Raw genomic sequence first — 25,416 nt, 5'->3', positions numbered from 1 at the left:
CTTCTGTGGAATTCTGTTTGCTCAAAAAATGTGCCGTCTGGCATGAACACAAGGTGCATGAGTAAATTTGCAGGGGATTCTGCCCTCACTGAAATCAAGAAGAGTTCTGATGTCTGCAGTTGAGCTGTGATCTTCAGAAGAAGAGCTTCCAGGAGTAGCTGGAAATATTTGAAGAGTAGGCAAGCCTGATACATAAAAATGCTTCTTGGGGACAGCCTAGGAAAAGCATGATTTTTACCTGCTGCTGTAGCTCAGAACAAGTTAGGCAAGGTTAATTACAGCATAATAGGGTTTAATTTAGTTGGGAATGAGGGTATGGTGGCTGCTAGCAGTGTTTCTCAAACTGCAAGGCTGGCCTCCTTAGGCAAGCTTACACAAGCCCAAGGCAAATGGAAAAACACACTTTGTCTGGGACTTGGCAAATGTAGAACCCCCACATCTATTAATGATGAATTCTCACTTGCCACGGCAAAAATTGAAATGCTCTCCCAAGGAAAAGATTAACGACCTGTCCCACTTAAGGGTCTGATGATTTAATACCATTCTGTCTGGGTTCTAATATGTGGTGCTCATTATCACAATGTCTGAGCACCTCCCAAATAGTTAAAAAGTAATACCAGTGTTCTGAACATACAGTTCTCATTAATTTCAGTGGGTGTTGTGGATGTTTAAACAGAGCTGAGCCCTGAAGAGTTGAAAATAGACTTGCAAAACACACTGTGAGGTAGTTCCACAGCTGGCTTGAATCGGGACAGCACTCTTAACTTCCGTGGAGTTACGCTGATTTATGCTAGCTGGGATTTGACCGAGTGTTTTTTTCTCTCCTGCCTATCTGCAGTTGATAAGTCTGATCCTCTCAGCTGGGTTTATCCAAGCTGTCCACTGGCTTCAGCAGAAATATTAACTGTACAAAGTAGGATTTCCTGTTTTGAGGGAATCCTCTTTGTTCTTCTTCATACAGCTCAAGGTGATTGAAGTTTTTTTTTCCTGTGTTTGAATGCAATGTGCCCTGAAAAAGTTTGGAAGAAACTTGTTTCACAGGGGGTAAGGAAAGAGTTTGGGTTTCGAAGGATATTGTTAATCACGCAAACTTGTGGGGGAGGTTCTGCTTGCACAAAGACAAGATCTTAATGTCTTGTACTGGGTTGTCCATGTCAAGACAAACCTCTCCTGATTGCTTACACAAACTGATGTTTCATTGTAGTCCATTGCTGAAATTGGGGAGTGTCACAACATTACTGAAATGCCTCTTCTATGTGTGTTTTATTCTGTGACATTTTTAAGGTATGGAATCAGGTTGACTTCTCACCATTGTTTTTCCTCTCCCAGACTGGGTGAACTCCTGATGACAGGCTTGTAGTTTTCATAAGCTGGCAGTAAGCCATGTGGATGAACAAACAAACAAACAAAAATCCCCAACAAATTCGCAATGAAAACCTCTGGGCAAACAGCCCTTCCTTGTGATATTGTCTAAGCTAAGCAGAAGCCTGAGGGGATGAAGGGAGGAGACTTTTCTGCCAAACTTAGTAAAATGTTGCCCCGCAGATGCAGAGCATGCCTTCAGCTCTTACTGTTAAAAGTCCCAGACAGTATTTCCATTGCTCATCACTGGAATCTTGGCCTTTGGATAATAACATTTAATTTTTTCACTCCCTTTTAAAATGAATAGCAAAGGTATTATGACCAGACTGGAAGGATAGGTGGATTAAACCTTCTGGTTTTGGACTAACCCCTGAACTAAAGAGGTCTTTCTTACTGTCTGCTCTGCCCAAGAAGAGGAAGTAGAAGCACATTCCTCCCTCCCCACCCTTTTCTGTAGGCTGCTTAATGCTTTGGCAGCATCCTAGAGTTTCAGTGCACACACGAATACGCTGGGTGGGATGCTGATTGGTCAGAGATTCAGGTAGCAACACCGAGTGAAGTATGCATTCAAATCAAATTCGCATTTGAATTAAGAAAGAGCAACCCGGAATGAACCTTTCTTCGTAATCTACTGAATAATGTTCCTCTGCACAGAAGCAAACTAGATACTGGTGCTTCTCAGCAAGTGAGTAATGCTGTAATCAGGGCATCCTAGGCATCATACTTAGGCATCATACTTTCATTCTTGAACAAGAAGAGTTGCATCTGTGAACAAGGTAGTTTCATCTCTAGAACTCCTTAAAAATAACAGTAAAAGTTGTTTTATGAAAAACGAATGCCATATAGATATACATATAGATATCAGTAGGAAGCATTCAGGGAGGGGATTTATGCTTAGCTTCTGGGATTGTACTTGCAGTGTTGTTCACACAATGATTTCCATGCTGAGTCCACACATCTACCACTTTTACGTATCAAAACTTCTTAGGCCTGATCTGACCATTTGCTTTATTGATCTGGGAGACACAAAAAGCTCACCCACTGCTGGAAGCTTCCAATCCTCTAGGCATGGATTAATGACCATTCTTTCAGCCTGTATAAATTGGTGTATGATCTTCCATTTCTGTGTAGCTATACCTGCTTACCCTGACTCAGGTGCAGGTCTTGAAATGATTTCTCCCTGCAAGTAATTTTCTGCTCTAAACTGATGATGAAAAATGCAGATTATTTTTGAAAAATGTATTTTCCAAATATAGTTAATTGCCCATATCAACAGTAATAGCATCCCCATAAGATAAATGGGGTGACAAAGTCTGTGCTTCATAACAATGAAGGCATGATGTCTTTGCTAACTGGTTTGGTTTTGGTTCTTTAACTAAAAAAATTGTCTGACAACCTGTGATTTAGAATTTGCATGATGCTCATTTTAAGGGTATTAATAGTATCCAGCAATCTCTGAGAATAAAATAATTCAGTTGCTACAGTGTTTGTGGGAGTCCAGGGTGAGAGAGGTGGTGCTGGGTTAACAGTTGGACTTAATGACCTCAAAGTCTTTTCCAACCTAAACAATTCTGTGATGTTGTGAGTGCTGGTGATCATCTCACTAACAGAGACCAATGATTTACATCTTTCTTTAGCTTACATGTCATCTTTTTTATGTTCCTAGATAGATCCAGCTCACAAATAATGGTTTTTGGTTTGGGTTTGGTTTTTTGTTTTTTTTTTTCTTAATAGTATTTTGGAATACCAGTAAAAGAAATGGCTTTTGAAAGCACTAATTTCTGCCAAGCATATTGGCAAGGTATAATATCTACTGTTTGAGTTTGTTTTTTCCCCCTCCTTTTTTTGTGACATATTTGAGTCCCATGAGGTAGAGGTGTAGCTGCATTTGTGGCTGGAGTTGTGTTTTGCCCATTTACCTTTTATTGGACACTTGGATAATACTAACCTGAAAAAAGAGGTAAATAAAATCTCTAGTTGCCTGAAGTAATTATATAGTTAGTGCAGACAAATGGCCATTCTCAGGTGTGATTCAACTCATCATCTTAAACTGGATGGCTGAATTGAGTCTCATTCTACCCTGAAAGTACCTGTTTCTCTTAGTTTGCCAGAAAGGGGGGCAGCATCACTAAATCAGCTACAAGACTTACACATTGTGGACCACGGCAACTTAACCCCCTGAGAGTCCCTCCTCAGCCTTAGTCCAGTACAAATCCTGTAGCTGCTCTGCTCCATCAGTTAAGTCCATGTAATTCCTCAGCTGCCTACGTTCATGTGAATCACCTTTTTTCTTGCTTCTTGGAGTGCAGTGGGAAGCAATTTTTAGAACAACGGGCACTAAAATTAGAAATAATTCAGTGACACTTTTATAGTAGCCACATGCAGGAGTGCTTGTTCTGTAGTAGTTTAACCTTCATAGTATCATAAAACAGCTGTAGAGCTGGCTTTGGTGTCAAGATGAAATAAATTTATAATAATGTTTAGTTACCACATTTCAAGAGTCTTAGCAGAGCTATTGCTGCCAGTAGCTTTTTTCCTGACTTCATAAGAAATCAGGACTGGGAGAACTGGTGTAAAAACAAAGCCCTAGCTGGTTTTTTGGGGGCAGGTTTTTGTTTGATAATTTTTTTTTTCCTAGCAAGATTGTGCCTAGTTGATCTAGGTTAATACCCAAAATGTAGTATATTGGCCCTTTTTTCACTTCAGGCATTTTGAATCTGTTCTTGCAAATGTCATCTTTCAGCACAGCCAACCTTATGAACCTGTTCAGTGTTGATGGTTCATTAATTGCTCTGGTATTTTCATCCCAAATACCTTGTTAGCTTATTTTGTTAGATGTTTTTTCCCCAAAGGCCGGAGCTTCAGGATTTGTGTGATTTAAAGACAACTGAGAATCTTTAAGACAGTTCCTAGCTCCCATTGTGGCAGAAGAGTCTGAAATAGTAATCTGACGACACAGAAATGCTGAGAAACTGATAAACAAATGGAATTAAAGCCATTTTTACTCTCGTGATTTTTGTTGAAGGGTGGGGATGAATGATTCATTATGTCCTCTTTTTTTCTTTCATTTTCCTAATACTTGGAATCAGCAATATTGCATTGTAATAAGCCTCTAAAGATGTTCTCTATTAATATTATGACATCCAAACAGAAAGCCAAATCTTTTCTCTTTCACATGGGCTTAAACCCAGAAAAACACCAGTTATTTTTGTACAGTGATGGAACAGAATAAACAAACAGAAGATGCTAAAACTGCTACGATGATCTGTGCATTTGTCGTTCCAGGTAAAACCAGGGATTCCCAATCCCAATTCTGTCTTGCCCAGTCTGTGTTTTGCTAATCTATTACCGGGTCAGAAGGCTTGTGAAGCTCGATTGGCATGAGAAAAATTACTTTTGATGAGCTATTGAGAAGGGCAGTTTAAATTCTGGCAGCAAGAGATTTGAAAAGAGGTTCCCTTGATGACTCTATTGCCTGGGGACAGAATTCATAAGAACCTGGCTTCAGGCAAAGGAGGATTTGTAGCAGGAATAAGTGGCTCTGTGCACCACAGCCTTTCTCTTTCCAATGTCTTGAGCTTCTTTCTGGATTTTTCTTCCCTGAAGATCAGCTTCCTCAGGAGTATTATGACTTTTGTGAATCATGTTTCCTTTAATCTCCCTGATAGATGGACAAGATCTAAAAAGTGATTTAGAATTAGGAGGAGGTCAGACAGGATTTTTATTTCAGTTTGATCCTTCTCCCCTCACTGCAGCCTGTATGTAAACTTGCCTCATCAGGCCACACTCTACTGTACCACATTCACACAGCTTAATGTGGACTCAGCAAAGCTGTGCACGTTTCTTTGGGACCACTGTTGGCTTCATACCTCAGCTGCACAGTGCCAGCTACTAAAGGTCAAAGTGGTGGCATCCCAGGCTCCCTCTAACCAGATTCAGATGCACAATTGTAAAAGGGAGTTTTGTGCTCATGTCAAATTAAAGAATGGTGTTTTATTGTTTTCACAGACTTGAAGTTTATAAGGCCAGAAGAGGATATTCACATGACACCAATTTTAGATGGCATGTGTGAGAGGATTATCTTCCCAGACATCTCCAAAGGGAGGACAGAAGACTGTAGGAAGGCTCCTGGACAGAATCCCCTTTGCTATAGAGCAAGTGTAGAAGACCCACTTACATCAAATGCATGTCAGGAGGCAGTGTGAATGCCTTCCATTGGGATAATCTAGGATGTCCTTGGAATATATATGGTTTGGAGTGGAACACATCTTTAACAAGGACATGTGGTCCAATTGAAAAAATAAGGCAATTTCCAGACTCTCTAAAATAAACAGGAGATTCATCACATATAATAATGTTGTTCACGTCTTCCCTTTCTATTTTTCTTTCCCTAGTAAATACAAACATATTTTTCCTGGCTCTTCTTATGCATTCCATTTGATAATGAGGGTTTAAAGAAAAAAACCAGAGTGACCACACTACTTTAAAAACAAGCACTGGATTTTTATGTTTGTGCAGACTGTGTATTAAGGACCTAATATTCCAGGGGAGGCCAGCCTCCTGCAAAGTCATGCCTTTCCAGACCCAAAGAGTAAACTTAGCTCCCAAATTCATATTTAGACTTAAGTGGTCTAGAAAGTCAACATGCAGGATACTACATCTTTCAGCCTGTCAGCATCCAGGAACACAGGCATTGCCGGTATTCATGGGCTGTCCAGTACTCAGTACATCTGGGCTGGTGTCAGTCTGAACCCACACAGCTGTGACTTTAGATGCTATTTAGTGATGCTACAGTGATCAGTGAACAGTGTTTCTATCACAGAGCCTGTGGACATGGCTCCATGAAGTTATGTATTATTATTACTTGTTATTTATTGATCAATATAAACAAATCCAGAATGTGTTTGCATAAAACTGTATTTTTTTTGACAGAAAGAGAGAACTAACCTGGCTTCAGGTGGCTTCCTACTGAGAGCAAGTATCAATAGTCTTTGATGTACCACAAATCCAGAAAGAGCATAAAGATTACAGTCAGCTTTTTATATAATGTCTCTTGAGAAATTTTCTGACTATAACGGTAATAATAATAAGTTGTTGCCCATCTTCCTTTAAGAGCTGACTTTTCAGCATGGCTAAGCATTGTGCAAGAGATACCCTTTACTGCTGGTAGCAGCTGCTCTGTCCTGGGACAGAAGTTCACTCAGAGACAAGAGGAGACACCTCTGGGACCTGTGTTCCTGTAGCTTCTTTGCCACATTCAGCTGTACCAGCAGTCATATAATTGAGGCAGTTATGGAAAAAAAATAGACTATGAGCTGACCTAATTGTAATGGCAAGCCATCCACTCCTGTGCCCCTCCTTCTCATGTGTGGGTTGTTAGTTAAAAAAAAGAAGGTAGCAAAAGGTGGTAGCATGTGCTGTGCCACCCTACTTACCCAAGCTGGGGAGAAGATGGAACCACTGAAGTCCCAGTGCCGTAGGCTCTAATCTGGATACCTTAGGTCTTTCATTTGAGTGCTTTCAATCATGACTTTTGGGTCACTAATGTTGATGAAATGGAAACTATCATCATCTTTGCCAAGGTAAATCAGCAGTATAACCAAAGACTTTACTGTTGTCACCATCTCTATAGGTGTGAATGACTTCTGAGCGTTTGGGACTCTGGGGTGACTACGTGCAACCCTGTATAAACTGGGGTTATTCCTGACTGTGTAATGGAAATTGAGCAAGATCTATTAAGGAGCTGAAAATAATAGGTTATTGTGGGGCCAGGAGAGCTGTTGTGTTGCCAGAGGAGCTGGAAGCTCTTGCTGTTCATGGAGTAGATGGATGGGTGGGTGTCTCCGTGCAGGATTGGTGTGGGGAGGTGCTGGCCTAGGGAAGCACCCAGGCAAGGTGTTTATTGTGCTGTACTCAGCTTGTGTTTGTGTGTGTTTGATAAAAGAGGTGGAAGGAAGGCAAGAAGGGGATGGGTGCCCTGGTGTGGGATTTGGATGAATCTGTTAGGAAAGGGGTAGAAAAGAAAGAAATGTCTTAGATATTAATTTATTTTAGGGTCTTTTCCAATGCAGGTTTCATTCTTTCTCTCTCTCCCCCAGTGAGGCGTCTTCCTCTGTGTGGGAATGCTAACTTTTTTGCCCTTTGTCTTTGCTTGCTGTTTCCTTCTCTTTTCCCTCTTGTCTCCTTTCATCTTCATGCCTCTTCTTCCTGACTGTGTTCCCCAAATTCGGTTCCACTCTAACCTCTTCCTCCAATCCCACCTGCCAGAATGATCACCAGAGGAGAAAGTAACTTTTGTTGCTCAAATCTCTTGCTAGATTTTCCAGGTTAGACCCAGTTATGGTTTAGTTAGCAGAATCAGTGAACCAGGGAGATTGCCTCTCCCGGTTATTGTTTTAGTCTTCTGAAGATGTGTCTGAATTCTGTCCTCCCCCACTGGAAACAAACTTTTCCTTTGTTTGAATGATCAATTTGCATCTGTTATGTGATGGACTGTTTTGTCTTGATGTGTTTAGCAGAGCTGGTTGAAAGCTTCTCAGCTATGCAGGAAAAGGAGCCAAAATCTGACACATTATCCCATAAATAGGGGTATTGGCCAGGTGTCTTCTGCAATAGGAAAGAAGATTACTGGGGGAAAGATTCTGGCTTGGTGTCCCTACAGTTATGGTGGAGATGTGCCCATGTGAGAGCCAAAAAGATCTTTCCTTTTTCCACAGCAGGGTCCTTACCTTTTGGCCTGGCTTTCTAGAGCTTTGGCAAAGGGAATAGAGGCACTGAAGCCTGTGGTCATTTGGCCATGTCTGGTTGCCTGCTGCTCTAGACAGCTGCTTGCTTTGCCAGGGGCTGTAGCTGGTCCTGCTCTTCATTTCCCCCATATTTGTTGACTTCTGGCTCAGAATGGCCCAGAGATACATTGGTAAGCCCGTAGGAGCCTCATGTGCCAGTAAAATATTTGTAGCTTGAAAATGTTTGGGTCTCAATGGGTACAGAGGGAGTGTTTTTCCAGTTTAGGGAACCATTTGTAGTTTGAACTGTCATATTTTGCAAGAACCTGTCATCACTTTTTGTGTCATAGGCTCTCCAGCAATGTTTTCCATGTGCAAGACTGATGCTCTCACACCCTCTTTCTGCCTTGTTTCACAGAAAACTGCATCGATTCTCCTTTTCTTTCTCAGGCTGTCAGCACTCTGACAGTGATTCAGGTCTTCACCCTTTCTATCCTGGGACAGAGAAAAGACAATATATAGCAAAAAATTCAAAGCTGAGTAACTAGAAAAAGAAGGTTTTTCTGAAGAAGATTACGCAATGAATTGGTTGGTCTAGCCGCTTGATTTTGAAACTTCCTTTGTAAAGCACCCTTACACAGGATGAGGTGGGGTGAGGTGGGGAGAGAAAGAAAGAACTATTGATGGTCTGCTGTCTATTTATTGTGACATTGTGGATTGAGAACTGGCTGAGTGGCAGGTCTCAGAGAATTGTGATCAGTGGCACAGAATGTGCTGCTGTGTCCAGTTCTGGGTTCCTTAGTACAGGGGAGACATGGAGCTCCTGGAGTGAGTCCAGTGGAGGACAATGACGACGTTTAAGGGACTGGAGCTTTTCTCTTATGAGGAAAGGCTGAGGGAGCTGGGCCTGTTTAGCCTCAAGAAGAAATGACAGAGAAGGGGCCTCACCAGTGTATGTAAGTATCTGAAGGGAGGATATCGAGAGGATGTAGCCAGGCTCTTCTGGTGCTGCTGAGCCATAGGATGAGGTGCAATGGACAGAAACTGGAACACAGGAACTGCCACCTGAACTTGAGGAATAACTTCTTTACTGTGCAGGTGACTGAACACTGGAACAGGCTTACGAGAAAGGTGGAATCCCCCTCACTGGAAATATCCAAAAGCTGTCTGGACACAATCCTGAGTAACCTGCTCCAAGAAACCCTGCTTGATCAGGGAGGTTGGACCAGATGGCCTCCAGTGGCCGCTTCCAACCCAAACCGTTCTGTGATTCTGCGGAATGTGCTTTTTGTGGGGACCTTTACTAACGTGCAGAGCGCACGGCCGCATTCCCGCAGAGCCATGCAGGCATTCCCGGTGTCCCTCGTGCCGGGCGCGGTGTCCCGGAGCCCCCGAGCGCCCGCGCCCCGCTCGGCGCGTCCCGGCCGGTTCCTGGCGGGGCAGCGCCACCTGCCGGGGGCGCCCAGCACCGGCCGCGGGCGGCCCGGGAGCACCGCGGAGGGAAGGATGATGGGTGGAGGGATGGAGGGAGGGATGGATGAGTACTCGCTGGTGTGTGTCTTTCCCGGGGGTTGGCAATCCAGCGCCTCCGGTGTAGTTCTCTTGATTACCACTGCCCTTCAGTCAAAAAGTTCCTGCCAGTTCCTGCGAGTGGTATCTGCTCTGAGGAGCCACTTGGTTGATGAAATATAATTACCTGCCCTGCTCTGCACCTCTCACTGGCAAACCAGCCTCTTTTCGGTTGAAAGACACAATTTTCTCTTTTCAAATTAATATATTTTAAAATTTAATTTGGGAAATTGAGTCTCTCTGCTTGGTTAAAGGATGAATAAGGTGCTCAGCTTTGGTCGGTGCCATTAGAAAAATGCACTCAAGACTGGATGTGGTGAAGGAAATAAAACGGCAACCTCTCCGGTAAGTAAGCTCGCTAATGTGAGCTGAGAAGATATACAAGACGAGGCCAGACTGAGCTCTCTGTAGCACATTTTTTTACTTTGTTGCTTAGGATATAATCTTCATTGTGAAGGAGAGGATGAGGGGAGGAGGCTGCACTTTCAGGCTGTAACCTTTAAATGCTTCTGCTGTGCATGGCCAGCAAAGCTGAATCTTTCTGCTGCGACTCCTTGGGTATTCTCAGGTTTGTTGTGATGCTATTTTACCTTTGATGGAAATATGGCTGTGTAGATGCTTGCTTTTTAAGAAAGTCTTTTGTCACAAAGCAGACTGTCCCTGGGAATGCCTCCATGTGCACCACAGTGGGTAGATGGGGAACTCTTTGATTAAGTCTAGAAGTCAGGGCTGGTTTGTTCCCTTTTTCTTTGCCCTCCCCCTGCATGAAGGCTCCCCTAGTTCCCGTTTGCCGCCCAGGATTCTCACAGCCCCACGAGAGGGTTTCCCAGCCATCCGGAGTCACTCTGCTAATGTGAGGAGGAGGAGGACATTTGGTCAATGCCAGTTTGCACCCCTGCAGCAGTTCCGAGTTAGCCTGTGGCACCCTGGAGCTGGTCAGCGCGGGGCTGCTGCCTTGTTTAAGGAGCAGGTGATCTTCCTTGCTTCTCGCGCTGTTTGTGTGGGCTCGGTAACGCAAACCTGTCACGGGAGAGAGCAGAACAGTCCTCTGAGCTCCCGCTCCTGCATGAGCGTCCGTCACCATCCATCCCTTGCAGCCCGCGCGATCCCTCTGCCAAAGCCACAAAGACAGTGAACCCCAGCGCCCAGCTTCCACATCAGCCCCTCGCTGAGGCGGAGCCGTGCCGGCACCTTCTCGGTTCCCCCGCAGAGGGAGCGGCCGCCGTCTCAGGGCCGCAGCGGGGCCGCTCTCCAGGGTGCTGAACCCCTCCCGCCGCCCCTCTCCAGCCCGGGGAGGCGCAGCGGGCTTCCCGTCCCTCCCGGCAGCACGGAAAGGGGACCAGCCTTGGTGCCCACCCCCCCGTACTGCGCAGCCTTACCGGGGACTCCCCGGAAGCGTGTCCCGCACCGAGGGAAAAGGTGGTTCTAAAGCGTCAGGCAGAGCACGGAAAAAGTAATCCTCACCCCTACCCTCCCCTTTAAAAACCACCCAACCGAACATTGAAAAGAAGGCAGTTGTGGGCTCTGGGATTTTTCGTTTTGTTTGTTTTTGTTTTGTTTCTTTGCTTTCCACTCTTCCTACGGGCTGTGGGTGCTCAAATGCATCTGGGCAGAAGTCACTGGAATAGTTCTAGAACCCCAAATCTACAGTGCAAGCAGGATACTAATGTGCTTGGGCAGGCTGTTGATTCACAGGGTAGATGGTAGCTAGGGCTGAGCGTAAGAAGCACCTAGGCAAGCAAGTGAGGGTTAAACTGGCATGATTAGAGTGACAAGAAATTAAACGCGAGACCATGGACTGCATACTGTCTCTCTTTATGACTTGCAAATTAGAATGGAAATTAAAAAGCTTGAACACAGAGATCCCCACGCCTCCCAGACACGGACAACTGAGCAAAAGATTGTCTGTAACTGTCTTTCATTAAGTGGTGTCAGGCTTTCCTTCCCCTGACCTTCACCAGTTGTTTACAGGAGGGTTTTCGATCTCCCGTTGGAGAGAAGGGTCACGAAGAGGCAAGACACTGAGACAGAACGGACCCGAGATCAGCTCTGAGCTGCCAAGCCCAGGCAGTGACAGGAGAGTCCTTGCACCAAGCTGTCTTACCCAGCCCTCCCTACGAGGCAGGTCACGACCTGGGGCTTACTTAAGCCCCTACTTTGCTCCGGACTTGTGAGATCCACGTTGTGGCTTGCATTGCCCTAAGGGCAGGCGGAACATGGTCTCGGCATGGCAGGGAGCCCCGTTATTGTGGTGGGAACTGAAAAGGGGTCCTGTAGGCTGGGCTGGGCCCCGCAGGACAACAGGTGTGGCAAGGAAGCACAGGTAAGATGAGCAGAGAGTAGAGTGCCAGAAACAGGCACCCAAGCGCAGAGCTGGAAGGAGAGCTACTTAGAGGCAGGACGGAGTTGGCCAGCCTGACTCACCTCGGGGACAGAGAGGGAATCTGCCTCTGGGGGTGAATTTAGCCACTCTTCTCCGTGTGTTCCCCCTGTCGCTTCTGGTGCAGGCATATCCCGCCTGCGGAGTCACTGCTGAGGCATTGCAGAATCACCCCGGAGCTGGTACTGGTATCCCCCTGACTGGTGACCGGGAGAGGGCCGGGGGCTTCTCCGAACACCCTCCCCCCGGGCCCCAGGGGTGTCCTGGCGGTCGGTCCAGCCCTGCAGCTTCAGCCGGGCCCCGCCAGTTCTCCGGGGTGGCCGCGTCCCCAGGTGCGTGTGAACACGCGCGGGGGAAGGCGGGGGGCTGTGTCTGCCGCTTTCACCGATACGATCGCTATTTTCTCCGCAGCGTGCAAGGGCTGAAGTTTCCCTTGATGGTCTCAACTGCCCGCCCCGCAGATCAATTAAACCCAGAGCCGGCCTGATCAACATAAAGGGGAGGCCGCACAGCAAACAAACAAACCAACCCAAAACAAACCGGCGCCCCCGCGGCTCCCAGGGCCCCCCGCGCCCCCCGGGCAGCCCGCGGTGGAGAGCGCCCGGGAACGCCCCGAAACCTGCAGCGCCCCGCGGGGAAACAGCTCCGCTTTACCCCAGGGAGCGGGAGACACCCCCGGAGCCCTCCCCGCTGCCCCGTGGGCCCCGGGGCTCCCCGAGAGGGACGAGGCCGGGGGAAGCCGCCTCCGGGGCGGCGGGGAAGGGGGTTCCCGAGGGGTCCTGCTGCCCCCTCTGAGGTCCGGGCCCCGCTTGGTTTGCCTCGGGGCCGGCTTTGAATCGGGCCGTGCCCGCCTCCCCTGGCCTCCCTCCCAGCCCGCTCCGCCATCGCTCTCTTTAAAGAACCACTCATTTATCGTGTTTTCCTAATTATGTTTTATTCAGCTATTCATGAGCTATTTGGTGTTCCACTGACTAGGGTTATTCTTGCTCTGCTTTCCTTTCCCTCCCTCCCCCTCTTCCCTCGCTTTGATGTCCTCTTGCATATTATACAAACAAGATCAAAAGCTACTTTTACCACCTCCGCCAACCTCACACAATATTTGTTACGGGAGAAAGTGTGTTTCGGGTCGAAACGCTGGCTTGTTAGAGAGAGGTACTACCCAGCTGAAACCGGGGGGAGGGAGGGGAGAAGGGGAAGGGGGGGCACAATATCAAGTACATGAACTTTAAAGTGAGCCCTATTACCACGTTGTTTAAAGGTCTGATCATGTCAGGTATAATACTGAAGAAAAATGTTATGTCGGACAAAATGCTTATATTTTCCTGCAGTATTAATGAGAAGCTTGCCCTGGGCTATTTCCCCATCTCAGAGGGCAGCAGATGCAAAAAGTCCTTGGGGAGTAGATCTTTGAAATTTCATCAGCATTCATGGGTGACCTAGCCTTTTCAAGCACAATGATAGACATGATAAATCATCTTTGCAACGAATTGTAATTATCCTTTATATGGCCAGGTTGCCTCTTGAAAAGCAGATATCTAACACTTTTCCACATTGCTTCCAGATTTCAGCGAGGGTGTCAAAAGTCTTGTGCCATCCTTCTTCCCTGCTGCTGACCATGTTGTGTGACATTAGCCCTAAACCCCTGAGTGTGCCAGAGTCAAACTACTCTATTAAGTTACACGCTTGCCTGTATTGAACTAAATTTAATTCCTCTTCTCTCTTACCCAATGAAATTATGTGGTGCAGTGTAAGATAGGATTAGAAGTATATCATTATAGCAATTAATACTATAATGCCTCCATGATTAGTGTGCTACATTGAATTTCATGGATTTTTGCTCACTGTTGCCTAGATTTCCCTTGGGTCCTCTAGTCCAAACCATTGTATTCTTAGTAAATTAAATGTGAAATCACAGCAATATACTTAATAAATCCACTATCACCTGTACAGTGTATTAATAAAGGGGTCCGGTGCAACCTGTACAGCGTCACCTTGCAGCCTGAGATGCACACACTGGGAAGGCCCTTTCCCTCGAGATGGGAGCTGCCTACCATGTCCCTCCTCTCCTGCCCAATTTTCTCTCTGCTTGCAGAGCAGGCCCAGGGGGGCAGAACTGTGGGAGCCCAGCACTGCTCACCCCAAAGCAGGGCACAAAGGGGATTCATTTAGGCTCGCAGCTTGCAGGCAGAACGCCTTGCTCCATGGTTATTTGTGGAAGGGAATGCATTGCAATGCAGTAACCCCACACCATGCTTGGGGACTTGGATGCAATCCCCCACCCAGGGAGGTTCAAGCCTTTTCCAACCTCCCCTCAGGGAAGAGGCAGAGGTCTTTAAAGAGAAGCCTGTTTGAAGTGGCCCTGATGGAAATGGGGTTATTTCAGAGGTACAGTAATGGCTGTCTGGTTATCTGCAGCCAGGGCTCTGTGGAGGGGAGATAAGATATTTATTAAGAGACCCATTTTAATGCTCAGGGATCGCTTTCAGAGGGCCCAAGAAAAATGGACTTTATCTAGTATATTATTATGTACAGTCACCCTGTTGATGTTTTACTTTAGTTTAGACACCATGAATAAAAGGTAATAACTTTCCCTTCAGCTCGTTTATCGGCAAGACACCTGAGGGCAGTGGGGTGGGGAGATATTTGCTTTAATAGGGGTGATTAAAGGAAGACTCTCCAGGATTAGGGGTGAGGTTGGGGTTGCACAGGGACTCTCGGTGCCTGACATTCAGGATATCTTTTAGACCCAGACCTTCCTAGGGACTTTGCCAAGAGTCAGGGAAGAGGGAAAAACTGTGGTGAGGAAGGGAGATGTGGTGGGCTGGAGGTGGCATGAGGACAGGGAAGGCCTGGGCTCTCTTTGAGGCCAGGCCAGCATGGTGTGAGTGCTTAAATTTGGTTGGTCTGAAAATGTGGGGGATGGAGACAGATGCCTCAGGCCTTCTCCAGAGCAGGCAACAAGCCTTCATTTTTCTCTGCTGTTGAATGTTTCCAGGCCAAGGTGGGAAAGACTCCAATGCATGGGAAATGACACTTCATGCTTCTGGTTCTAGTGATGGGCACTGTTCTATCTCATGCTGAACACCTGAACTGAGAGCCTGGGTGGGGACACTTTTTGCCTGGACTGTTGATGTCCATACCACCATTTTGCTTGAATAGTTTTTCATTCTGCCCTCCTCTTCACCCACTTCTTCCTACTCCCTTGGTAATGTGACACCTCCCAAGCACGGGGATCTTCTGTGGCAGGGGAACATCCCACTTATGCAGGGGAGGGTGGTGGAAGACTTTGAATGCATAGTGGTGCGCAACAAGACAGGAGGCTGGGACAGGGTTGGTGGGGGGTGAGAGGGTGAGTCTGGGCAAGATGGCCCAGGGATTGAGTCCCTGCAGACACTATTCCCAGATGGATCCAGGGACCAGCTAACACACTGGCACATCTTGGGTCTGATATTTGGACATCAGGAAGGGATGCAATGAGGAGCCAAACAAATCCTTGCACCTTTGCTGTAAGCATCTCACCACTCCCATCCTCCTCTCCTCCCTCCCAGCACTGCTTGAGTGCCTGCCTGTTACATCTGTACACCTCGATCCTACAGACACACACATTAACTCACTTCCTTCATTTAACACACACAATCATCATCAGCTGGAAGCCCAGAATAGGCAACTGAGTAAATTCAGAATAAAAAAACTACAGTGTCTTTTCGTGGCCATAGAGACTTAAGACTTCTCTCTTCTCTCCCCTTCCTCTATTTCCTTTCTTTCCTCCCTCCCTCCCTTCCTTCTCCCTTAATTCCCCTTCTCTTTCCTCATCTCTATCTCTCCTTTCCTCCTTCCCTCCCCGCTCTCCTGTAGCCGCCACCTTCCCGTAGCTCCCTCCCGACGTGCCGGGCTCCGACCGGGGCCAGGCTGCGGGGCAGGAGCTCAGCCCTGCCCCGGACGCAGTTGCGGATGGGAGCAGTGGGCCCGGCTGCCCCCCGCCCAGCAGCACCCGGTGGCCGGGCGGGGCGGCCGGCGCGGAGCCGGTATAAACAGATTATTCAACTCCCTTTCACTGCGGACTGTATGAAGCTGCATAATGCCTTTGTCGGGGAGGATTATTTGTTTAGCGGCAAAGTACGCGGGAAGGGATTAACGCTTTGCCCGGAGCCCCCTCCCCGCTTCCATCCATCCCGCCCCGACGGAACGGGCCGCTCCTCAGCGGGGATCCCCGAGCTCTGCCCGGCCCCCGGGCTGGGACACGCGGCGGAGGCGGCGGCGGCGGCCGGAGCGGCAGCCTGCAGGGAGGGCTGCCCGATCCGGGAGCATCCATCGGGGCACCTGTGTCTCGGCCCCTCGATGAGGAGGAGCTCGCTCCTTCCTGCCGTTCGCACCCACTGCAAATACAATTAAGCAGAGGGGAGAAAAGAGGGGGAAGCTTTTTGGAGAAGTCAAAGGCCGCGTCCCTTCTGGAAAGTGCTTCACCTCTGCTCCCTCAGGTTTTCCTTTTTTTTTTTCCCCTTCCCTTTTTTTTTTTTTTTCCTGTGCGTGTCTTTTTTCCCTCCTAAACTGACTTCACTGGCAGCTTTTCCCTCCTTGCGCTCACCCCAGAGGAGGAGGAGAAGGAGGAGGGAAAAAACAACCCACCAACCCAGCCACTAAACCCACCCAGCAGTGGATGGGGGGAGGCAGGAGGCTCGCAGTGCGGGCTCCTGGCCAGCGGGAGGTGGGAGCCCCCTCGCTCGGCGAGCTGATGGCCGGCGGCGGGGGAGCAGGGCGCTGCCGGCCCCGCGCACCCAGCGCAGCGGCGGCCCCGGCCGCGGCCCCAGCGCCGGTGGGGCGCTGAGGGCTCCGCGCCCGCGCTCGCTCGTCAGGCAAGGTGCGCTGAGGGGGGATAAAACGGGAGGGAGAGCGGCGGAGAGCAGCAGAGAGAGGCAGGGAGACTGGCGGGTCTGCCCGGCTGCTGACTACCTCACCCCGGCGGCGCATCCTGGCATATGACGGAGTAACTCACCCGCGTCTGGCTTTTTTTTTTTTTTCTTTTCTTTTTTTCCCTCTTCTTTTTTAAAGGGTGGGAGGTGTTTGCTATTTTATCCCCCCCTTTTTTTTTTCTTTTCCCCCCCCCCTCTGTGTGCGTGTGTGTATACAAATACATCGCCTCCGCTCAGGGAGCCGGATATTTCCAACCCCAAACTATGGCTTTTCAAAAATCGCCCGATGCCTCCAACGCCACGAGGAAAAATCCCGGCCTCTTGGAGATAGGAGCCTTGTGTTTGGACTCGGAGATCATCTTCGGCTTCACCAGCCACCTCCTGCGGAGGAAAGCCAAGGTAATGGGAACTTGCCGTGGTCCGGGGGAACTGGGGTCCGGGAGGGGGTCGAGGGCCGACTCACGGGAAGGGGGTGGCAAACTTGGCGGTGCGAAGTTGCGGGCGGCGGTGCCGGGCAGGTTTCAGCACCACGAACAGTCCTGGCGGCACCGCGGAGCGGCGCGGAGGGGCGCGGGGGGACCGCGCTGCCGGACTGCTCCTGGGGCTTCCCCATGGGGACCGCGCCACCTTATGTGACCCCGGTTTCAGATGGGGAGTGGTGGCACCGCGTTTTGCTATTTCCAGGAGGGCTTTGTACTTACCGAGAAAAAGAGGTTGCTTAGCCCCGTAGCGCGGCTCACCCCAGTGCCGGCCGGGAAGCCCACCCCTTTATCCCCCGCCCCGTCCAACCCGAGCCTTGGAGACGCGGGAGGGTTTTGCAGACGTTGTTTGGGCACAGGAGATTTCGGAGGAACTTCCCGGAGAGCAGCATTGCCCCGAGCAGGCGGGAGAAGGAAGCCGGGGCGCAGCGCCCGGGTGCATGTGTCTGTGCCAGTCCCGCTTCCCCTCCCGCCCCAAGAGGGGCACACGGCAGCTCCTGGGTACCAGCCCGTGCCCCCCGTGTCTCCGCTTCACTCCCGCACCCAGACTTTTCTCGGGCTGCCGGCGGGCGGTCCGGGCGGGCGGGGGTGGCACATCACAGTGTAGGGGGGGCTTTGCCCGACGTGCGGGGCGCGCCTCAGGGCTGTGCTCGTCGCCCACGGCCCCAGCCGTGCTCCGGGGTATGCACCCTTGGGGGTGGGGCCGGTGGGGCGCTTCACACACGTGCTTGGCAGAGTCAGAAAAGTTTAACCGGCGGGGGAGAGGTGCCTCTTGGGCGGGATTATTTTTTCCCCACTCTTTGTGTTCGGCGCTGCCCACTTCACCACAGACCCTACACCACGCGCCAGCAGCACCCACTCGCGCGGTGGAGGGGAGGGGGCCCAGGAGCCGCGTTGGCATCTCCGGGGAAGCGGCCGCCTTCTCCCGGCGCGGCCCCGCGGGGCTCCGGCTGCGCTCGGGCTCCTCCGTCGCGGGCGGGACCGCGGGCGCGGCGGCGCCGGCAGGGGGCGCTGTGGTCACAGAGACGGCGGCGGCCGCGCCGAGCCCGCGGGGCCCGGGCACGTCTCGGCCCCGCCACCGCCGCCCGCGCGGGACCGGGCCCGTGACAGACAGCGGCACGCGCTTCTCTCTCTGGGGGCAAAAACTAAAAAAAGGAGAAAAGTGCTAAATATATGAGCCGGAGCGGCAGCCAAGTAGACAATTAGCTGCGAACGTTAATTTCTCCATCTGTCAGGTCAATTTTCGCGTGTAGGAGCATCCCGTCGCGCCCGCTGAGCGGCGGGGGAGTCGGCCCCGCGGGGTCTGTGCCCCGCGGCACCGCGCATCTGCCCGCGGAGGGGGGCACCGTATCCTAGCCCGCGCAGGAGAGCGGCAGTCGCGGGGCGGAGCGAGGGGAGCGGATCCCGGCCGGACCCTTGAGCCCCGCTGGCAGCTGGTCCGCACCCCCAGCGCCGCTTTTCTGCCCCCGCGCCGGGACCCGCACCCCGCGCCCGGCCCTTTTTTCCGACTCCCAAGGAACTTGAGTGTTAGAATGTGAAGGAGGCAACGACTTAAGTGACACTGATTTTGGGACTATCCCGTAGGGTCACTGTGAAATGGCATCTTTCTCGTCCCGCCGCTATCCAAACCTAAACCCAAACCCCAGCCCGCCCCGGCCGACGCTCCCCCGCCCCGCTTACCCCACCCCACCCGCCCCCGCCCAGCCCCTCCTCCCCTATCCTCCAAGCACTTTTCCAGCTTTTTTTGCCGACGTGCTCCCGTGCTCTGGGTCCTTCCCCGTGCCGCCCTGGGGAGCTCACTCCGCCTCCGTCTCCCATCCCAAACTTCACTCCTGTCTCATCATGGGAGGCAGCATCACCTAGAGCGGCAGCCCGGGCGGCGGGGACGCGGCGCGATCACTACTGGCACCCCTGACCCTCGCCCCGCCATGGGTGCCCCGGGCCGGCCGCGCCGCCGGGCACCGCGCCGCCCGCACTAGCGGAGCGGGGCGCGGGGCAGGGGAGCATCCCCCGCTATCATGATCACGGCCGCCGGCAGGAAGGCTCTGGGACCTGATCCCCGGGCGCCGGGGGTAAGTTGCTACAACACTCCTCCCCACGGCTGAGCGCTTTTTTTTTTTTTCCTTTTAAAAAAAAATTTCCTCACTTTTTTTTTTTTTTTTCCTCGCGAGGAGGGTGGGAGCAGCGTTGCCTCCGCGTCCCGCGTTGCTGAGCTGTGCTGTCTCCGCAGGTGGCGGAGGGGAGCGCGGCGCGGGAGCTCTCCCCGCGGAAGAGGCCGCCGGCCGCCGCCGAGGAGGAGCGCTGCGCCAGCCGCCCGCCGCCCGAGGGAGCGGGAGCCGCCGCGGGGGCCGAGCCGCGGCCGCTGGAGCGGGCGGCGGCCGGGGGCTGGTGCCGGAGCTGCCAGGCGCAGCTGGCCGAGCTGAGGAGGCAGGCGGCCCGGCTGGCTGCCGGCGGCTGCCCGCCCAACGCCCCGCCGGTAAGTGCAGCGCCCAGCACCGCTGGGGGGTTGTGGGGAGGGGCGCGGGAGCCTGGCCCCGGCCCGCACGGGGTCACAGGTACATCCCCAAAGGATTTGGGAGGGGAGCGTGGCGGCAAAGCCGGAGATTTCCAACCCAGGAGGGTTCTTCAGAAGTTCAAGGATTTCCCGTCCCCGGACTTCTACCAGAAAGCGAAACTGTGCGGCTGGACGCTCACCCGCTGTTACGGCCACCGGCTGGCAGAAACAGTTAAAAATAAAATAGGGAGTTTGGGAAGAGGAGCGAAAGAGCTGAGAAGCGGCTGTGCGGCTGCTGTCCGGGACGCGCCCTCGGGGCCGCCCCAAAGCCCTGGTGCCGGGAGCTCCCCGTGTTGCTCCGCAGGACCTGGGGCCGCCCAACCCTGTTGACAGCGCCCCGGGGATGCCGGCTCGGTGTTGCGACTGGGATTTGCCTTCATCCTTCCTAAGAGAAGCTGCCGGTGGTAGACGTTCAGCTCCTCCTTCCGAGAAGCCCATAAAGTGCAGCTGAGAATCAAACACTCATGTTTATGGCACTGGAGGAAACTTTGAGGGGGATGATTTTTGAGTGGGCTGTGCTTTTGTCCTCGGGGTACTTCAATGTGCCTGGCTGGCTGATGGGCTCACTCCTGTCCTTAATGTCCCTTGGGCAAGCATTAGCTGTGTCATTTTCCTCCAGTTTGTGCTGCATGGTGGCACTTCATATCTGGTAGGGAATGGAGAAAGTGCATGATGATGCCAAGAGGTTCCCTCTTACCCAAGTGCAGCTTTATTTGTGTGTATTGTAATTGTCTGCACAGTTTTTCCTTTCCGTGTTTATGTCTGGCAAAGGTCTTTATTATCCTTGTCCCTTTTCCTTTGTCAGAGCAGGTAGGGCAAAGCTTTTGAAAGGTGAAAAAAGACAGTCTTGGTATAGAGTCTTGCCTAGACATCTGAAGAGATCCTGAGAATTAGCTGATGGGGCAAAATGCAACAGAAGACCCTGAGATTCTGTTTCAGGACACACAAAACGTGTGTTGGGGTTTTGATAACATTTGGAAGTAACGTATTGTTTTCTAAACAATGCTTATCTGGATGTTTGCAAGAATGGGGAGGAGGGTCTGAAGAGGAAGCCAAACCCTACTGACCTTCATTTTCATTCAGAGAGTTCCTGTATGATCTACAGAATTCCCATTGAATCTAAATATAGTTTTGTTTGGAAGTGCATTGTGGAGCAGTGTCCGAATGCAGAGTGAGGTTTGGATTTTCAAGCCAGGTCCAAAGCCCTTTGAAATCGAGAGGAATCTCTCTTTTGACTTGCTGGGTTTGGAGCAGGCTCTTATTTCTGTGGTGTAAAAGGTGTATCTTACCTCCCTGGATTCAGGACTGCTGGACCTTTTGTTTTCTTGGTTGCTGCAAATGGTTGAAAGGAGTTTAATTTGCCATGTGAAATGCCTGAGATAGGCTGTTTCAATGAGGAGCACAGAAACCCCTGTTCCTGTTGTTGGGGTGGGCCTCTGCCATGAAGAATTGTGTCCTATCTGGGAGCGGATCTCTGTCATGGGAAAAAAAATTCCAGTGTAGGAGAGTAGGGGGCCTCAGCCAGGTGTTCAGGTGAGGAGACCTGTGAGCAAAGGCCTGTTTGTGTGGTCTCCTTCCTGCACGTCTCAGGGGACTTCCTTGATAAGCACTTGATGATGGGTAAATTAATCCCCCTTTTCTGCAGGGTTTCAAAGCATGCCGAGGAACGTAATAAAATAGGAGTCGTCACAGTGTCAGAACCTCAGCAGACCTGAGCACGGAGTAACAGATACCTGGAGTTTACTCAGTGTGCAGTATGCAGTAGGGCTCGATGGTTGAAATTTTTTGGAAACTGTATTCTCTGACACTTGTGAGACCTGTAGCCTAATTGCAAGCTCAGATTCCCTCTAATCCTGGTGTGGTGAGCAGCTCCTCAGGAAGGAAGATGCAATAAACAGTTGTACTTACTGCCTTGTGAGCGTGAAGTAGGTTAGCAGGAGATAACAGTCAGGGGTTCGGCTACTCAGCTGCTGTGAATTGGCCTTGCAGTGGGAATCTGATGCAATATGCTGGCAGGGTGAGCACTGTGTAATGTTTGTGCCAAAAAGGCAGCTTGCTTGATTTTCCCCCCTCCCTTTCTTGTTTAATTATATAACAAGACATCTGAAAAAGCAGCTCCTCTCTGTAAGTTTCATGCCCGTACAATGCAAGTCCAGAGTTTCTTACAAGCTCTTGTAATGCACTGTCAAACTAAGCAACTACTGGATGAGTAAACACTAGAAGGCTGCTGCTTGGAGCATGCTGCTCTCAAAGGATTTACCTCCTTTGCCATAATAATTAAGAGATCTTTCAGCACAGATTCAGAAAGGTTTCCACACCTGGTTGAAAGCCCTTTGGAAAGGTGGGTGGGTGCCTCAGAGATGAAAGAAGGGCTAGTTTCCTGCTGTTGATATCTTTCCTGATGAAAGAGTGGAGGTGTATTCTCATGCGTGGGGCAGCTGACAAGGGATTGAATTCACATTAGAATAGAAAGCCAACATACTGTTTGCAGTCTGCAGGGATAACAAATCTAATTACTTGAGAGGGCTATGATTCATACAGTTTGTGTTGTTATCCTTTCAATTAGACATATTTAAAATATATAAATAATTTTAAAGTTTCGGTGCTCAGATGATGTGCATTGATTACAGAATACTGTTAGTTGTTTGCCTTCTCTTCAAAGTCCTCCAAATCTCTGTGGACAGCTGATAAAAAGATACACCTCTTTGCTTATGTTAAAACTCTTTAAAACAGTCTCCCGAGCACAAGATTTACTGCATCCTACACTCTCAATTTCCTTCATTTTACTGCTGCTGCCTTTACAGTTTTCCACCACAGTGAGGCCTGTGTGTGAATCAAAATGTGATTTTCATTAAGTGTGGATGGAACCGAGCAAAATTTAATCTGAAATTATCCCAGATTAACATTTTGGTATTGCAGTTTGGCATCAGTTACTGGGTCGTGCACTGAACTAACATAGGAGGGAAAAACAAGGTGTCTTGGTTTACTCCTAATTGAAAGTTTTGCAGGCTGTGTCCCTGGAGAGTTGGTAATGGGATACAGGATCCCTACTGCCAGAGTTCTGGCTGGAGTGGAGAGCAGGTTGCTGTGCCTGGAAGTTGTTGCTGTTGGCAGCTGTGGGACAATCCAGGGGAAATGAGTTGGTGGTCTGTGTCTCACTCCTAGTTGGCAAATAGCCTTGTCACAAACCACCACAATTACCACTAATTGGCATAATTGTTGGCAGTTTCAGGGACAGGCTGAGGACTGAATGGGATGTAGATTAAATTAGTAATAATATTACTTAGCATTACTTACTAAATTCTTCATAGTGCTTCAAAAATGCCAATTAATCAATTTGTGTGATGCCCTTGTTGGGTAAAACCCAAACATGCTGTCATTTCTGAAGAGGTGTATGTCAGAGTGAGGTGTGTGTCTCCAGCAGGAAGTGGAGAGGCAGGAACTCTTCAGTATGAGAGATGTGCTCCTGTAGCTCCATTTCTAGAAGTAAACTCTGTGCCGCCTCTGGCACAGGCAATAGCCTTAAGGATATACAGCTACTGTAAAATGGTTTTAGCTAATGCCTTATGAGCAGAGGAAGAAAGGCCTTGTGGTGTGAGGAATGCACACACAGATGCAACTACATCCACAGAAGGGATTTATACTGGTGTAAATACTTTGGTTGTAGAAAATTAATGCTTGTGCCCAGGTATACTGTATTAAAAGAATTGTTTTATCAGTACTGAAAGGAGGCCAAGCCCAGCAGAAGTTCACTTTGGAAGTGATTAGCTTGGATGATCACGTTTCTCCCAGCCCAGGGATTCAGACAGCCCATTTCACTTTTCCCCATCCACCCTTACCCCCAGTCTGAGCAGTTAATACGGTAGCTACTGACAGTGCAGGCGGGTGCCAGAGGCAGCATGAAACAGGGCAGAAACATTCATATTGTGTTATAGCCTGAGTTCAGGAATTTCTTGCTGTCTTAGTTTTAAAGAGCTTCTTTTCTTCCCTGTTCTGTTGTTTCATTTTTAATTTTTACCCGTTACATTATCTGCACTGTGTGTTACATGAGGCACACCACTGAACGGCTTCCAAGGGTCTGAAGGACAAAGAAGACAGTGTGGCTCTATTGTTGATGGGGTTGGCAATTTTTCATTCCCCAATACCTAGAAAGTCCTGTATTCCCAGTTGCCCAGGTAAGCTGCACCTGGGTACGAAGGATCACGCTGCCAGGCCTGGTCTGCAGGGAGCCTCAGTGACCGGGACAGGCTATACCTTTGTTGCTAGTGAACCATGAATCATTTCAGGGAGCTGAGCAAGTCCTAGCCTGCTGTATCCTTGTCAGGGCTTGGATTTACATTAGCCAGAGTTGGAGGAATCTTGGGTTCTCTGGGAAAAAAGGGAGGATGGCACTGGCTTTAGACGTGCTGTTTACTTGGATGTGTCTTACCTGTGCAAATGCCAGACCATGCTGCTGGACTGAACTCCCATCACTCCTCCTTCTGCTCAGAATGATGGTCTCTTGGGGGCACACCTGTATGTGCTGCTGATTGCGTCACATGAGGTGGAGATGAAGAGCAGAGTTTTGGGATGGGCATGCTCTTCCCTGTGGGTTTCTCCTGTATGCTAAATAATCCCCCCATGTTTCCACAAGCAGCATAACTAGGGAAGGAGGGTTTGGTAGGATGGATTTTCACTGCATTTGTTCTCCCCATCCTTCTGCATTAATCCCAGCTGTTCCCTCCTTGTCCCAGATGACTCCATAAGAGACAGCATCTTCTCTGCAGCTGCACACACTGTTTGGTTGACAGTAAGATGGTACTTGGACATCTGGCTGCTGCCAAACAACTAATAACACATGGGTACTGCCCAATTTCTCTCACAGACAGTTTGTGGAAGTTGTAGGAAATTGTTCTGAGCCTTCTACCTCAATTTCAGATCATTTGACAGGTTCAAAAGCTGTTAAGGAGGGCTGTCAGTAAGAAGGGTGGAAAGAAGGGCAGTGGAGCCATTCTTCTTGCTTTGGAAAACCAGGCTGAGAGGACAGGCATGGGGTTGAGGACTGTGGTCTTAATGTGTGAGAGTCAGGGATGCTTTGTAATTCCCACCTTGGCTACTCTGATGGCCTGGTATCAGCAGAAATAGTGGCAAGGAGAGCTCATGTGATCCCTGGCCCCCAGCACCTGCCTCCTCACTGTGGTGTGCATTGTTGAGTGCTCCAGGAGCCTGTGCTACATGTGGAGCAACCTGGGAGAGGGCTCTGTGTCCTCAGTGTTTGCCTTCAGGGTCACGTTCCCCTGAAAGAACAAGGATTCAGAGCATATGGGGGCTTCTTGCACCATTTGAGGTGCATGTGGAATAGGTCTAAGCTTTAGAAGCAATCCTCAGCTTCACTGCGTTTTCCTTCCTGTGCCCGTTGTTTTCTATCAGTGTGTCAGCCCTTACTACTGGGTAGCCC

General features: G+C 49.9%; 1 protein-coding gene across 1 annotated transcript in view; it reads left to right on the top strand.

Annotated features, from left to right (window-relative positions):
* Positions 1 to 17,178: 17,178 nt before the first annotated feature.
* Positions 17,179 to 25,416, top strand: part of KIF26A (kinesin family member 26A) — a 101,551-nt gene continuing 93,313 nt past the window's right edge. Inside the window, 2 exon segments of the mRNA XM_039552474.1 lie at positions 17,179 to 17,345; positions 19,656 to 19,901. Of these exon segments, the coding sequence (XP_039408408.1) occupies positions 17,211 to 17,345; positions 19,656 to 19,901 (381 nt within the window). The 5' untranslated portion in view covers positions 17,179 to 17,210.

This window comes from Corvus cornix, chromosome 5, assembly GCF_000738735.6.
Source record: "Corvus cornix cornix isolate S_Up_H32 chromosome 5, ASM73873v5, whole genome shotgun sequence".
Classification (NCBI taxonomy): Eukaryota; Metazoa; Chordata; class Aves; order Passeriformes; family Corvidae; genus Corvus; species Corvus cornix.
The sequence above is the reverse complement of the archived record's forward strand: the minus strand, read 5'-3'. Positions and strand labels throughout refer to the sequence as shown.